Source organism: Trematomus bernacchii, unplaced genomic scaffold, assembly GCF_902827165.1.
Source record: "Trematomus bernacchii unplaced genomic scaffold, fTreBer1.1, whole genome shotgun sequence".
Classification (NCBI taxonomy): domain Eukaryota; kingdom Metazoa; phylum Chordata; class Actinopteri; order Perciformes; family Nototheniidae; genus Trematomus; species Trematomus bernacchii.
The window spans coordinates 7,856,413-7,871,719 of record NW_022988097.1 but is presented as its reverse complement, the minus strand read 5'-3'; the positions used below and the strand labels follow the sequence as shown (position 1 = coordinate 7,871,719).

At 43.6% G+C, this 15,307-nt stretch overlaps 1 protein-coding gene across 3 annotated transcripts in view; it reads left to right on the top strand.

Moving 5' to 3' along the window:
• Positions 1-15,307, top strand: part of unc5a (unc-5 netrin receptor A) — a 124,334-nt gene that overhangs the window by 96,807 nt on the left and 12,220 nt on the right. For 2 of the 3 annotated variants that reach the window (XM_034121004.1, XM_034121003.1), the window contains 5 exons: positions 4,609-4,797; positions 5,540-5,839; positions 8,289-8,376; positions 8,834-9,002; positions 11,103-11,336. In XM_034121004.1, the coding sequence (XP_033976895.1) occupies positions 4,609-4,797; positions 5,540-5,839; positions 8,289-8,376; positions 8,834-9,002; positions 11,103-11,336 (980 nt within the window). Of the gene's footprint in view, positions 1-4,608; positions 4,840-5,539; positions 5,840-8,288; positions 8,377-8,833; positions 9,003-11,102; positions 11,337-15,307 lie in introns of all 3 variants that reach the window. The other variant, XM_034121002.1, reaches the window with a different exon arrangement.

Below are 15,307 nucleotides of genomic sequence, written 5' to 3'. Positions count from 1 at the left end.
TTTGATTTGCATCTCATATAGCTACAAAACCAATGTGTGTTTCAGGTTCTGTGTGAAGCAGCCACTGTGTGTTTCAACAAACCACTTGTCAGTAATAGGGCACGTACATACTATCAGGATCAGAAACCATAAAGCATGATAGCTGAGTGGAAAGTGGCACTGCAGGGTCCAAAGCTGACCAGATGGACATGAAGGGAGAGCTCTGTTGCTCCCCACAGATATCAAACGCAGAAGGTATTGCAGCTTACCATCCGGAAATGATGAGTCTCAGGGTGGCGTCTCATGGATAAAATGTTATATATAGCGTGCTCTTTGGCTGATCTGCATGATAAACACTGCGTTTTAATGGGGGATTCGGTTAACATGGGCCAGTGAATTAATAAACTGAATTATGTATCTTGCATCATTTGACGTGATCAGATAGACCAATGCATGGAGAGCTGGGGGGGGGGGGGTGGATAGAGCTAATGTTTGTTGCATTGTGTACATTGGGTTAGCAAAATGTGTGCGACTACGTGTCCCTGTGTGTGTGCATAAGGATGTGTGTGTGCATGAGGGTGTGTGTGTGTGTGTGTCAGCCGATAGCTGAATATTGGCTGGTGCAGTGAACCAGGGAGCTCAGTCGGCCCATCATCAAAGGTCAGCAGCTCCTCCCCAGAGAGGCAAGATGTATACACAAAGATGCTCGTCATTGTTCCTAATGCACACACACACACACACACACACACACATAGTCACTCAGTATTTACACTGACAGTGCAGAGCGGAGCGCTGGCCTCTGAAGAATGCCTGTCCCAATCTGTTCCCAGCAGATGTGTTTCCATAGACAACGGCTGTGTGAAGTATTATAATAAGCAAAATAGCGCGATGGTTTTGGCTTGTCAGCAACTCCCATACTTCAACCATGTCTGCAGGCTATTAGCTGAAATGGAAAACTTCCCCCCTGAAACAAAAGCCACCCTTCTCTTCTCCAGTGTAATCGAACAATACAACTGCAGAGTGAGCCGTAGTTATGCTGCCTCAAAAAGACGTCCTCTGCCTCTAATCTCCCTCATTAAGCAGGGAATGGCATACGTTGTATGAGGTTATTGTTTTGGGTATTGCATATATGAGAATCAATGTGCGGCTGCAAGCTTTGTGTTGTAGCTCAAACATAAACAGATCTGACCCAGGGAGGATCATTTTCATAAAGCAAACAAAGTGGAGCCCAAGATGGAGCTACGCAAAATCTGTGCAGGAAAATAATAAATAAGCTGGCGACCTGCCAGACAGGTGTTAGAGGGCACCAAAAAGATAGCTGGAAAAATGATACTGCTCGTATTCTCATGCACAGAAAATTACAACAACATAAAAACAATTATTTGGCTTAATGCGTTTAATGAGGGTAATGAACTTAATTTGCAGCAGCATCCACTTTTAGGGTTGTCACAAATGATTGTGCAAAAACCATCAAACCATTAATCTATATTTACTCTGTTTTTGAGTTTGGGAAGCTAATTTGGTGGCGATGCAGCGGATGTTTTAGTCATGGGTTTGTTGTCAGAGTGGGGTCACAGGCTGCATGAGAAATGGCTGAACATTTATTTTGGGCCATATTTCATCGGGAGCCGCTGAGAGATGGGAGGACTGTATTGTGGAGATAGTAATGGTCACGTTCACTTTGAGAGTTTTAGTAGCCATATTTCCCTGACCTTAAGAACTCCTGTGTTATTCATCTTCAGGCAAGTGACTAGGATTGGCCATGGGATGAAATATATTCTCAGGTCTCTTGATAAATGCCCTGGGAGGAGGCACAGGCGACTGCAAAGCTTTTATTTATCAATGCAGGGGAGAGAAAGCAGCAGGTAGAGAGAGTTGAGGACAATCGGGTGCAAACATTGTGCTGACTGCAAATGCAGCGAGAGTCCGAACTTCAGCGGGATCCAGTTACATTGCCTCAGAGGAGATGAATTATAAGTCCATTCCGGCCCATCCCAAGTCAGAAACTGATCCCTTACCAGCTAGCCCTGGAGCGAGTCTCAGGAGCTGAAGTGAAAGCTCAGGGAGAGGGGAACAAACAGAGATTTGCCCGGGGTCAACTCTGAAAACAGCTCATCGCATCCACAGTTTATCCGCAGGCTGGTGTCAATCGTGAAGAGAGGTCACACACAAAGAGAATCAAAAGTTCTCTGCCAGCAATTACGTTAAGTGGAAATGAACGATGGAGTGACGGGCGGCAGAGAGGAAGAGAGGTGTATTGGTAGAGTGTGTGTGGAAAAAGATGAAGAGAGGGCACGCTAGAGGCGGACTAAGGTAAAGCCCATCCAATTATAAAACCTGATTAGCCATTTCAATTAAAATGTGATGGATGTCCTTTCAATTATTGGCTGGCATCGTGAAAATCAATGAGAGCGGCCGGCAGGAGTCGAGAGCAGGTGCTGGTCAGGGTTGTAGTGAGCATCGGGATCGTTTCGCTGTGACACCTGGTGGGTCAGATAAAACTTCACTCAGTGATGCTCCGATAAGCCACCAGAGATATCACGCAGAATAGAGGGAGAGAGGGAGTTGGCTGATTGACTGACTTTATTGTCTGGGCGCAAGAATGGTGCGGAAAAAGGGAAGAGTGGAGATACTGGATCTTTGCATCTGAGGTTAACTAGGTGCCTTTGGTTTGCCCTTAGAAAGTAAACGGCAATTGGCCGATCTAAGGCTGTGTGTATCCAATCAGCAGAGCCCAGTTGGCCTGTCTCCTTGCTGACGGGTGTTGTTTTGTCTTTAGTCAGACTGCACATCCCTCTGTAGGCTGCGGCGCTGCAAGTCCAAATATCACAGCCTTGTCTGACCTTTGACTCACCAAGAGAATTGGATTTGTGAACTTTAATGAGAGGTTCAGCCTTAGTTTTTCCCCTTTTTTGAAGCTCATTGTGGAGGGTGGAAGGTTTAGCCCTGCTGCTTTTCGTTAAGCACCTCTTTGCTTCCCTGAGGAGAGAGACTCAGAGGAAAGAGGCACAGGCAAGTAGGGAGAGGAACAAGATGGAGGATGTTTCCTGTTCGATTCTCCATGTCCTAAGTGTGTTCTGTTCACGTGTTGTGTGCGATGTCACGAACAAAACTCACCATCTTGTTTTTATCTTCAGCCAGTTATTCACAATTGATTGCGTGTCAAGAGATCTCTTGCATTAAAACGGGCCGCCAAAGAGCCCTGCTGCATATAATCCCGCTACTTAAGGTATCAGATTGTACTGAGATAATCACCCATGAAATAGATTCTGGCATTTCTCTTAAAGACTCGGGTATGTCAGGCGGCTTTGTCCAAACAATTGGATTTTTCAAGGCAAAAGGAGAAGGCAAGGACAAACGGATGAATAGACATTAGAGTGAGACGATGCTTTTTTTGACCATTTTCTATTTTTTTTAAATTAGACTGTTGGAACTCTAATTTAATTGTGCAATTCTCATATCTCAGATTCACTAACACCAATTAAAAGTTGTCAAATCGATGCTTCCACTGTTAAGCGCAGTTCCTGCTGAGCAGTAGCATTACAGTGTGGGGAAAAAGAAGGCCATTACAGTCTGGTAAAATTCATCGTAATATGTCCTATCTAATGTTAATCAGGGCAATTTTGACAGAAACCTTTTGGACGTGTTATAGCTGCTTATTGCTGAAATGTAAATCACACATGCTGTCAGATACATGCCCATGCTGTCACCCTGTTAAGTCTTTTTTTGTCCTCTTTAATTCTAATCTTCAGTCCTGTACGTTTGCTCCTCTCCTCCTGCTTCTGTCCTCCTCCTTTTGTCGTCAACTCACCACACGCCAGCCTGCAGCACTTTAACCTCTGCCGTTGTTCCCCGTCCCTCAAAGCTGCGCCGCTCAATGCGTCCCCTCCTTGACTGTGTTCAGCTGACAGCACTACGCCCCCGTGGCTCCCGGGGACAATGGCCCTCCACAAAGGCCCCAGGAGCATCCTCCACTTCCTCCACAAAATGTCCCCAGCCATGGGAGACAGCCGTAGCAAATCCCATTCTCTTGAAAAACACACACACACACACAGACACATAATACATACACACAAATGCAAGCACACATTGCTGTTTGTCTGGGCTTAGCTGTCATCTTCATACTGTACTTTTGGGAGAAAGAATCTTCCTGCTCCTCTCTGATGCTTTTGAAAGAAAGAGACATTCAATAAGAGGTGCTAGAATTTCATAAGCAAATCCTTCATTTTTGCACCATCTCTCTTGGGGGTGTTGTGTGCTTAGAGAGGAAGAGACAAGGGAGAGAAAAACATGCAAGATCTATATATATCGAGAGCTGAAATGAAGGAAGGTAACACTGCTGCAAACCTGCCTCAGAAACTCATTTTCTATTGTCCACAGGTTGACACTCAAGCTCAAAATTAAAATGGTTATTTAATATTAGCTAATGCTTGCTCTCTTCACTGCATCAAACAGACATGGACATAGTCAAGCAGCATTAGTTGGCAAGCAATGAACTCATTTCATAAACTCTTTAAACAAATTAACAAGATGCTCAAGTGAGACCTTTGCACAGAAGATGTTCCAGCAGAACTCATCGGGTGTTTTAATCTTAATGTTTCTCTCTTGTTTTGTCTGGTCCCCTTGCAGCGGTGAGCGGGGCCGAGGACGTGGCGCTCTACGTGGGCATGGTGGCGGTGGCTCTGTGTCTGACTCTGCTGCTCATCGTGGTGGTCCTGGTGTACCGGCGCAAGAAGGAGGACCTGGACTCCGATGTCGCCGACTCCTCCATCCTCACCACTGGCTTCCAGCCCATGGGCATCAAGCCCAGCAAGCCAGGTGTGTGGGCACCGCGGCCACGCAGGCCTCCCCCCCACAGCAGTAGGACACTGTTCTTTGTTTTACCCTCCTCTGTGCATCCGTCGGTCTGTCCGCCTGCCCACTGTGACCGTGTGGCACTCATCTACATGTGCCACCAAGTCTGTTTGAGGTTGTGGAGTCGTGTGAAAGTACAATCAGCATAAGCAAGATGTAATCTGTTGTGTTTTTGTGTGGGTGTTGTGAGCTGTTTATTTGCCTGCCTGACACATTGTGTTTTGCCCCTTCCTCATTGTCAGGAAATGTACCCACTCTGTTTACTGCCTGTGTGTAGCATCTCAGGTTTACCAGCAAGTAATAGAAATACAACTGTCTGAGTTGGATGGAGATGGGGAACTGTGTTGCAGTGCCTGTGATTCACCGTGAAAAAAAAAGCCTATATTCAGTCTGGGTGCTAAGCTCTATCTGAGTTCTGTTTGGAATTGATTGTGTGGTTGCTAAACAGACCGAGCGAGATGGAGAGAGAGGATGTGAATTGACTGGCTTTGGGTGGAAATTGTGTTTGTGTAATGTCAAGAGTGTGTGAGTCTTCTGTTTTCCGCGCCATGTGTCTTTCCTGTGTTTGTTTCACTTTTCGTTGTGTGTTGCGACAGCTTAAGAGCGTGTGAGGTCTGTCTCTGTGATGTATGAACCCCCCTTTGCCTGCCACTCATTGAGTCTCACACAATTGCTTTTGTCTGTTTCTTCTTAATTATTCCAACAGAGAATTCCCATTTGCTCACCATCCAGCCTGATCTAACCACAACCACCACAAGTTACCAAGGCACCCTACGCTCTCGCCCTCACACCACGGGGAAGTTTTCAATGACCAATGGGCCTCTGCTAGACCCGCTACCAAACGGCTCGCACACGCTGCACAACGGCAAGCTCAACTCTGACCCTGCTGAGTTTGTCAGCAGGCTGTCCACTCAGACCTACTTTAAAACGCTGCCCCGTGATGTAGCTAACACCTCCTATGGGACCTTCAATTTCCTGGGAGGCAGGCTGACCATCCCCAGCACAGGTGGGTTCTTCTTAGGCTCATACAGGCTGCCCTCACACATGTAGTTCAGGAGAAAAAAATTATAAATTGTTTCCTTTAAAGGGTTGTTCCACTTTGTCTCATTGACTTCCTGTTTTTTTTTTTACAGGAAGTCAGTTTAAACAAGAAGTCACATGGTCTGATAGATAATTAGTTCATTAAACAATGTTGTCATCCTGACACATTAGTACTTATCTTATCTTATCTTACCTAAGCTCTTTGAGCGGCTTCTCTGGGTGTTGAAAAGAGTTGACAAAGAAATTATGTATTATTTCTTTGTCAACTCTTTAGGAATTGTAAGAGTTTATGCTTCCCTCGTTGTAAAAAAGGAACTTCTAGAATGCACAATCTATTTGTCATACTAGACAATGACTTTATAATATATTTTTAAGAGATTTCTGAGACTTCTTTTGGACTTACTATACCAGGAATATAATTATATATAATATTTGTATTCAATAGTATAGAAACACTTTTAATATGATACAAGAAGCTAAAAACGTCATGTCAATGTCATTCTATACTATTACTTATTTTAAGTGCACTAGTACTTTTTACTTTTCTTTTTTGTTTGTCCCGTTTCATTTTGTGATACATGATGTTTACTTGCAATTTTCCTCTAACAATGCCCATAATCATTTTTGAGAGCTATTTCTGACACTGAAAAAGACCCAAAAAACACATAAGGTGCAGTTAAGTGCAGCAGGAGTTGCTCTCAGGCCATGTAGCCAGATGATCCCTAATCTTTCCAATCACTAATTTTCCTGCCAGTCCCTGACTCTTTATGTCTTCATCTAAGGCAACAATACATTATTTTATCATTCTAGATCCAGACTATGATTTTCTGTTTGAAGCTATACTTCAAACAAACAAAACTATACTAACAATGTATCATCTAATCTACTAAATGTAAAAACAACTGTGGGAAGTCAGTCTTGCTGCATTGCAAAATGCATTGTCATTGCTTTTCCATTAAAAAAAAATATATATATATATATATATATTTACAGAAACGTAATTACACCTGCCTTAATGACACAAAGTCTCTTACTGGACGTTAACAAGGAGAATTGAGAGGCCCCACAAATGCATGAAGGGCTTGTATAGCTTGGTGATTAAAGTGGACTGAAGTCACAAATCCAAATTTGACATATAGCATCTAAACAAGATCCAGTTAAATGTGTTGTCAGTACAGTACATCTGCACTACACAGCATGATTAGTTCAAAAGCTCCATACTGACTAACTATAAAATATAAAGTCTGCACCAAATATTCCTGGAATAAATGCATAAATGATTCCTGGAATAAAACCTTGAACCAATTATTCCAATTAGGCCCCTTGCATATGACAAAGCTGGTTGAATTGGTAGCTGATGTACAAAAATGTCAGTTGTGGGCTATGTGCATGGACACAGAAATGGAGAGTCCATTAAAAATGATTCTGATAAAAGATATAAAAAGCCCACCATCATTAGTGCCCTGTTTTGCTTCCCCTTTTAACATTAGCTGAATACAGAGCTTACATAATTATACTGGAAGACAGTGTGTCCACTTGGCTCATTGTAGGCTGTCCAGATTATTCCATGACAGTACCAGTAAGCCAGTATCTTTTTGGAGAAAAGGGTATTTTCTTCTTGTGTTTTTGCTCGCCATCTCTCTCCATCTTCTGTCTCTCTTTCGCACTCTTATAGATATGTTATGCTTGGATTAACTCAAAGCCATGTATAGTATACCACGCATTGGCACCCATCTTTTCATCGGGACACAGAAAACAAATAATCTTTACTCAGAGGAGCTATGCAGCCATTTAGTAGAGTTTCAGAGCTGGCACTTGGAAGACCGTTCATAGATTAAGCCTAGACTGTGAGCATTCAGGCACCTTGGCTTTATTCAAACAGATGTTTTTATGGTAAGCAGACCCAGTTTACAATTCAGAGATTGAGTCACTGTTTGTACCACATTTTATTCTAAGTGGATGATTTTGGCATGAGAATCACAACACTAATGCCACAACACTCAAACTACCTCAATAGCTCTCTCTATTCTCCAAGGTGCATTCCCACACTCTCCTGGGGAAGTGTAATCTTCCTTGAGTAGTCTGTTCCATGGTCTCAATTATCTACTTGGTGGCAGACTGAGGACATTTAAACTGCGGTGCAGTGTGTGCTTTTGTCTCAGCTAATTGTTGACCGTGGGGACGTGTGCCGCCTCTGCTGCCGGTGCATAGATTTGCATCTACTGTACCTGACGGAGGCTGCCTCTGACCTTCAGAATAGATTTGTTTTTCCTATTTTTTGTAGCCACAGTTTTGTTCAGTGGGCCCGCTTCCTTTGTGAAATGACAAAAAACGTTGTTCAGTCAGAACAAATGAGCCTGTCCCTCTCTTCCTTATCCCCGCTCTCTCTCTCCCTTTGTTGTTATTTGCATTAGGAATCAGTCTGCTCATTCCTCCCGAGGCCATCCCCAGAGGAAAGATCTATGAGATTTATCTCACTGTTCAGAGGAAGGAAGATTTAAGGTGGGTCTCTTTAACACAGCCTAACTGGCAGTCTTCCCTGGATGCGACTAGGCTGTTTGTTTTGATGCTCTACTGTTCCATTAGGAAAGGCTTAGGAGTCCATGCCAGCACTGTGGAGGACAGATGTAAATAAATAGAGTAGCCTTTTACCTGGGTGTGCACTATTTAAGCTAAATTAATTGTTTGTAAAAAAACTGTTGATCTGGCATGCTGCATCTAGTCTCAGAAGGCACAGCCATTGTATCATGCTGTGGTAGTGTTATGTTATTACTCAGTCATCACAACCAGGTCCAGGCTTTCATTATTCTCTGTGGCAGCTGCCAGATAATTTGCAGAGGTGGAGGACAGTGTTGCATCCTGCTTACAAGAGACCAGTAAATTCTCACTAATAACCTGATGAGTAAAAGTACTTCCTCCGGAGTCATTCCCCTCTTCCTCTTTTCTCTCCCCGGTGTAGGTTGCCCCTGGCCGGCTGCCAGACCCTGCTCAGCCCTGTGGTGAGTTGTGGGCCTCCGGGGGTGGTCCTGAGCCGGCCGGTTATCCTCAGCATGGACCACTGCTCTGACGCATGCCTCGATAACTGGGCCGTCCGTCTCAAGAAGCAGAACTATGAGGGCACTTGGGAGGTGAGACAGCGCTATAACTCCAGCACCAGCACTCACAAAAAGACAGAGTTGCCACCCAGTGAATTTGTTCAGTCTTACTAAACTCAATGAGGGTTTTCTTTGAAAAAGTACAAACTTGTTCAGTAGTGACTGGAAGCAGGCAATGGAAAAGCACTCCATGCTATATAGTGGAAGTAGTTATAGCACAGCACTCATCCACTCTATAGTGTTTAAATTATATTGACCATCAGGTGTTTTCTCCCTGGGCTGGAACAAAAGCCTGGGTATACACACTTTCCCCAGCTCAAGAGTTGCTAGGCAACATGTTTCTGAAAACAGAAATTCTCTAAGCAAATTACTGATCCTCAAAGTACTCTCCTGAGTGCTCCTTGACCATTTCTGACCGCCGCTTCCAATTACAGAGTTCCCTCCCCATTTTTGTATCCATGAAATTTGAAAGTAACCAGAACTGCTAGACTTAAACAGACACACACACACACACACACACACACACACACACACATCCATGCAAACAAATGCGGTTTGAGTCAGTATACACATCTTCGCAATCCAGAGAGATTTGAAAGGGTGCTGGTGGGCTTTGGAGTGTTAGTAGGTCTTCTTTCATGTTCGATATTGTGCATAAATTATTCAGCCTCCCCGTGTGTGGTGTCTGTGGGATGGATTGGCCTGTCTGAGGCAGAGGTTAGACCAGCACTTTTAATCATCGGCCAGACCAAATATAGCCCAACGGCCTAACTGCGTGTCCACCAAAGGTAGAATGAGAGAGGAAGCATCTGCAGAGAGTGTGAAGAGAAGTTAAATGAAAGAAAGGAGGCAAACAGGGAAAGGCAAAGTGGACATGCTGGTAATGTAGATGTAGAGTAACGATTAGAAAGAATGGAAGATTACAAATATGACCTAGCAAAGAAGAGTAAGACATAGAGATGAAAGTGAAAATGAACATGCTGAAGCGAAAGGAGTTTGGGAAATAAATTGATCGTAGAGCGAGCGTTCAGCGGCGTAATGGAGCCACCTCACCCTCTGCTCCACTTGGAAGAAATATTAAGATGATGAAAAAGTGAGACTCCATTGTGGTTGCATAGCAAATGAATTGTGTCAATACTAATTCTATTGACGTAGATGGTGTCTGGTTGAATCGATTCTAGAGGGGCTCGCTGGGCATTTGGCAAGCAGAATGCTCTCTTCAGCTTGATTGGCTAATGAGAAGAGTCAGTCAACTGGCATGATGGGATTTTAGAGAAAATGTTGTCACCTTGGGTCCAATTTGTCCCCATTAAATTAGCCCGGAGAGCAGTGATATTATCTCATAAAACTATCCCATAGTGAGATGTGATAGGATATCTTCACAAGTCTCTCATCTTTATTAGAGATTCATTTGTGAAACGGCTATGTGACAAAGCAAGAAAAATGTAGCTTCTGTGACATGTTTAGATCAGTGTTTATGTTTTTCTACTTGGCATATCAAGTTACAATTCATTTAATTAATGACAAGTTTCACTGCCATGCAAGGGTGTTGTTTAACAGTTACATTGGCAAGTTGTTTTCATCCTCCTTAACAAATCTCAATGGCTGAAGTAAATTCCGGAAAACCTAACAATCCGATATTTACTGCACCGCCACAGGTTTTTCTTTCTCCAGCACCATCTATTCTTGCCAGGAATCTATTCGAGTCTCCTTTCATGTCAATTGAATACCTCGTTCATGCATTATTAAGTAAATTGATGGTGTTCTATAGGATGTGTGTCTTTTTTTATAAAATGTGTGTTTTCATGTCAGTGAGTATGCTGTGCTGAAAAGGGAATTTGACGCTAAAACAAAATATTCCTTGTTGTCCTGATATAAAGTTAGTGACCCAGACACTTGTGGAACATTTCCTTATAGCATTTGGCTTTAATGTTACTTTGTCACGCTGCAGGAGGGACATACATGGGGGCCTTGCTACTGTGCCAAACTGCTTTCCTAACAACCCCTTTACAAACACACAGCCACATTAATAGACATAAGGTACCCAGGCAAACACATTACCCTCCCTGCTTCATAATCTGGGCGCTTGACCTTCATTTCACATCTTTTTTTTGTCCCCCTCGCCCCCTCCAGGACGTCCTGCTGATGGGAGAGGAGCTTGTGTCAGAGCCCTATTACTGCCAGCTCGAGGCCGAGACGTGTCGGCTCTTCACGGAGCATCTGGGCACCCTCGCCCTGGTGGGGGAGTCCCTGCACATGGGGGCTGCCAAGCGCCTGAGGCTGGTGCTCTTCTCGGATGCTTACTGCTCCACACTGGAGTACAACATCAGGGTCTACTGCATGGACGACACACAAGACGTCTTCAAGGTAAATTGTGACAAATGCAGCGCCGCTTATTATCTGTTTGTCTGGCGGTCTCTAAGCCTGAGACTGCATGGGCCGAGTGGTTTCACATCACCTGAGTGATAGGCAGACTATGGCGGGTAATAGCATTGTCAGTCACATTTGAAGGTTAGTAGATATCAGCCAAGGCATGTAGGAGTTAGGCGTTGCCATGGTAAATTGAACAATGTTGCAAGCCTGATTACACCATGTGCAGAACAAAGGTGTGTAATTTGTGGCGCACATGTTCCCCCTCTTGAAACAATGCATATTTCCTGATTATTGATAATATACATCTCGATGTCTGAGTGCATTTTTGTGTGAATGCCGACAGAGATGTTTAATCCTCTCCTGCTGTCAGTGGTTCCGCTTGGCTGCCGAGGGCCAAGAAGTTTCCCATCACTTTGTTCAACAGCATATTTCGCTTCTCTTTTTCTGCGCTCCACATGGACAGAGTATAATCAAGCACTAATGCCTTCCTCCCTCCCCCGAGGACTGCCTCTAAGTAGCCTGTTAAGATTTCATTTGCATGGTTAATTAGTAAATTAAAAGGAGAGCCTGCCCCAATCTTTTCCCAGCAACCCTGGGCTCTCGCTATTTCTCCCGGCACCCCTCTCCAAGCTTTTCCTCTTCATCTGACACTCACAAAATGAGCCACTTCCTCATCAAGTCCACGTTTGCCAGCTGTAATGGCTGACCTCCGTGTGCAGAGGTTTGCCACTGACACAATCTATGTATGGCTGTGGGACATAAACAATGGCAGACAGTGGGGGCTCAAACTGAAATTAGCACTCTCATATTCAAGACGCTGCAGATGAGATGAAAACTGTGCACAGCCTCTAGCTGTGGGGCGAGAATTACCAAAATCTCTCTTCGCTTACATCTGTCTCTTTGTGGCTCAATTTTGCCCCTGCTGATATCTCTCTGTGGTTCTCACAGATATTGCATGTTAGCAGGCATGCTGAGGGAAATTGTAGGCTGACATTCAACTGGGTGTTGAAATAAATGTAAAATGTATCATACAGGAAGTAAAACCTTAACAGCTATCTCAGCTCTGCAGAGAAAGCACTTTATGCAGATATCAACCTTGTTTCTGTTTACTTGCTATCAAAGCAGTTGTAATGAAGGGGTTGTCTCTATATATTCAGATCATAGGGTGACCCAGTGGTGTTTTGCTGCAGTGTGACTGTTGAAATGACCTTGCGCGTCCTGTGCTGGATGCAGGAAGGCTGCTGGTGCACAAAAACTCTTTCTGTGTGTGTGTGTGTGTGTGTGTGTCTCCCCCTCTGGCTAGCTCTTGTTCTGCTATTCTCCCCATCTCTTAGCCAGGAAAAGGACATCTGAGCTTGTTGACTCCAGCACTTGTGCTGCCGTACTCTGCGGCTCCCCCGGCGCCCTTGAGTGCATTAGCTCCGCGTTTCTCACACAACCTGGTCCTGTGGTAAGCCACGGCGTCTCCAGGGTTTTGTAGTTTTTAGTGAGTGATTTAGAAAGTGGCCCACACTGTTTAGTAATCTCGACTTCACACTGCTCTTTGTGCTATTATGGAGGGAGCAGTTCATTTAGCAAGTACATTAACCACTTTGAGTGGGGATTAAACTTCCCCAGAGAGTTTCAGCCTAATCACTAATCACTATCTTTAAAATGCACCATTTATGATTAGACTTTCACTATGGCTACCATTAGAGTTAATTGTAGTGTGCAACATTGGAGGAGTAGCAGTGTGTGGTACTGTGCAGCGCCACAGCAGCCTGTTTTATGTTTCTGTTGATGTACAAGTACACCTTCAGCATTTTATGACAGTCTGCAAATGCACTTTGCCTCGTTTTTCAGACAAGAAGTTGACTTTCCATGCATTAAAGCGGCTGTACTTTTGATGGGAGATGAAAAAGCCGAGCAGAAAGGCATTTATCTGCTTTTCCTGCTGGCTGCTCAGAAGCAGAAGGATCTGTGGAAATCCTACTGAGGTTTTCTCTCCAGTCCCCCGCTGGGCTGTCAGTCTTCTCTGACAATCCTCCATCAGTGAAAATGACATGTACACACACCCACTAACACATACACAAATGCTACACTAATGCACAATCTCTTATCTCCCAATTACAGCAGATTAGAACCAATGTTATTGTCTTTGATCCTAAGTGTGTGGGGGCTTTTGGGAAACAGTGACATTTCCGTCTGATGCTTGCCGTATGTTGGCAGGACTCTGCTGGGACCAATTAAGTTAATATTTAATGTGTGTCCCACTCTTGATGGGCCCAGCCAAGGCTGGCGCAGCAGCAGAGGAGACATGATCTGCGTTTGGTAGCGCCCTCACTGTGCACTCGCTTGTTCCCAGCAAGACCTGTGGGAAGGCTTCACTGATGTTGTGCCATCCCACCACTGATTGAAACACCTGCAGTGAAGCAAGCCTCTGATTCAATACAGAGACATACATAACAGCATCATCTAATTAAACTGGATGGGGGCCAGAAAGGTGTCGTTATAGGAACGAAATATGGTGCGGCTGTTTTTTTATTTTTAGCTGCGGAATTCACAATCTGTCAGCTTTTGGTTTGATGAATAAAATGCTCAGTATGTTTACCGCTGAGCATAATCCATGTTGAATAGTGGAACATAAAAACATGTTTATTGATAATCAAATGTTCTTCCTTTACACCCACATGTCTGTGTTTGTAAGGCCAGAGTTGTTGTAGGCCTACAGTTATCATGAATTATAAACCACCCACTTTCTGTCAGATTTACTGTTCTCATAGAGGTTGAAATATAAGTCAGTTTTTATGTATCGAGTGCTAGAATTTATGAGAGGCCACCATAAATACTAATCCAGTACATTTTGCAATCTGGATTTTTTTTGTGCCATGTTGGCAGCAAAGCTCTATTGATGGATGTTCATCCATTACTTTGGTCCACATAGAAAAATCTCTATTGAACAAACTAGGCCTATTGGATATATTACCGTGTTTATTTTTAAATAAACTGTCATGTCTCTAGAAATTCATCCTGACTTGTGATATCCTGACTTCCCCCATTAGCAATAGCTTTACTTTGTTTTTAAAAACATGGTTAATATCATACCTGTTAACATAAGCATTTTAGCATTTTTCATGTAAATTATGAGCATGCTGATGTTAGCATTGAGCTCAAGGCCCTGCTGTGCCTAAATGTAATCACAGAGCCCCTATCATGCTTTGTGGACTCTTGAATCATAATTTTAGTGAGTTTATGTGACATTTAACAGCCATACATTTTCCCAAATGGTGAGGAAATGAGTGTTAACTCCCTTTGTACTCCCAGTATTGTATTTCAGACTACAGAATTTACGCTTTCATCAATATTCATGTAACAAGGCCAATACATTTAGCTTTTAGTCTCTCGATTGTAAAAATGTATGCTCTAGTGTTAAATGGGTGTTTAATTGATGTCCAACTGGTTAAACTGTGGCTCCTGGAGTCTTTTATACAGTGTTTGACCTCAAGCTATTATTCTTATTTGTGTTTAAAAGGGCCCATAAACTCTTTATGTGCTCCCTCCACTATGACGTTTTCTTCCTGAGCAGCAGGCTACATATGAACAGAAGCGTTTGGCTTTAATGTATCGGAGGAGAGAAAACCAGGCTTTACAGAGTGTAATGCAGACTCTCTGATCACTCCATCAACATAGTTACTGACAGGGAATTCCAGGAAAAATAAATACAGAAGAGCATAGCCCAGTAATTGCTGGCATTAAGTTGAACTAGGCAGTCGGCTTTATCACTGCACCCAGCAGAGAAATTGTTTCCATATTATATTTCTGTGTTCCTGTGTGCTGTTTTCTGCCATTCCGCTCTGTGATTTATCAGGCAGAATGTGCATCTTTTCCCAGGCAAACACAGTCCCCATTTATAACTGAGCAGACAAGTCCCTTCTATTTGTAGTTATTAATCAGAGTTGACTGTAGCGGGCACGGCCACTGGAGCT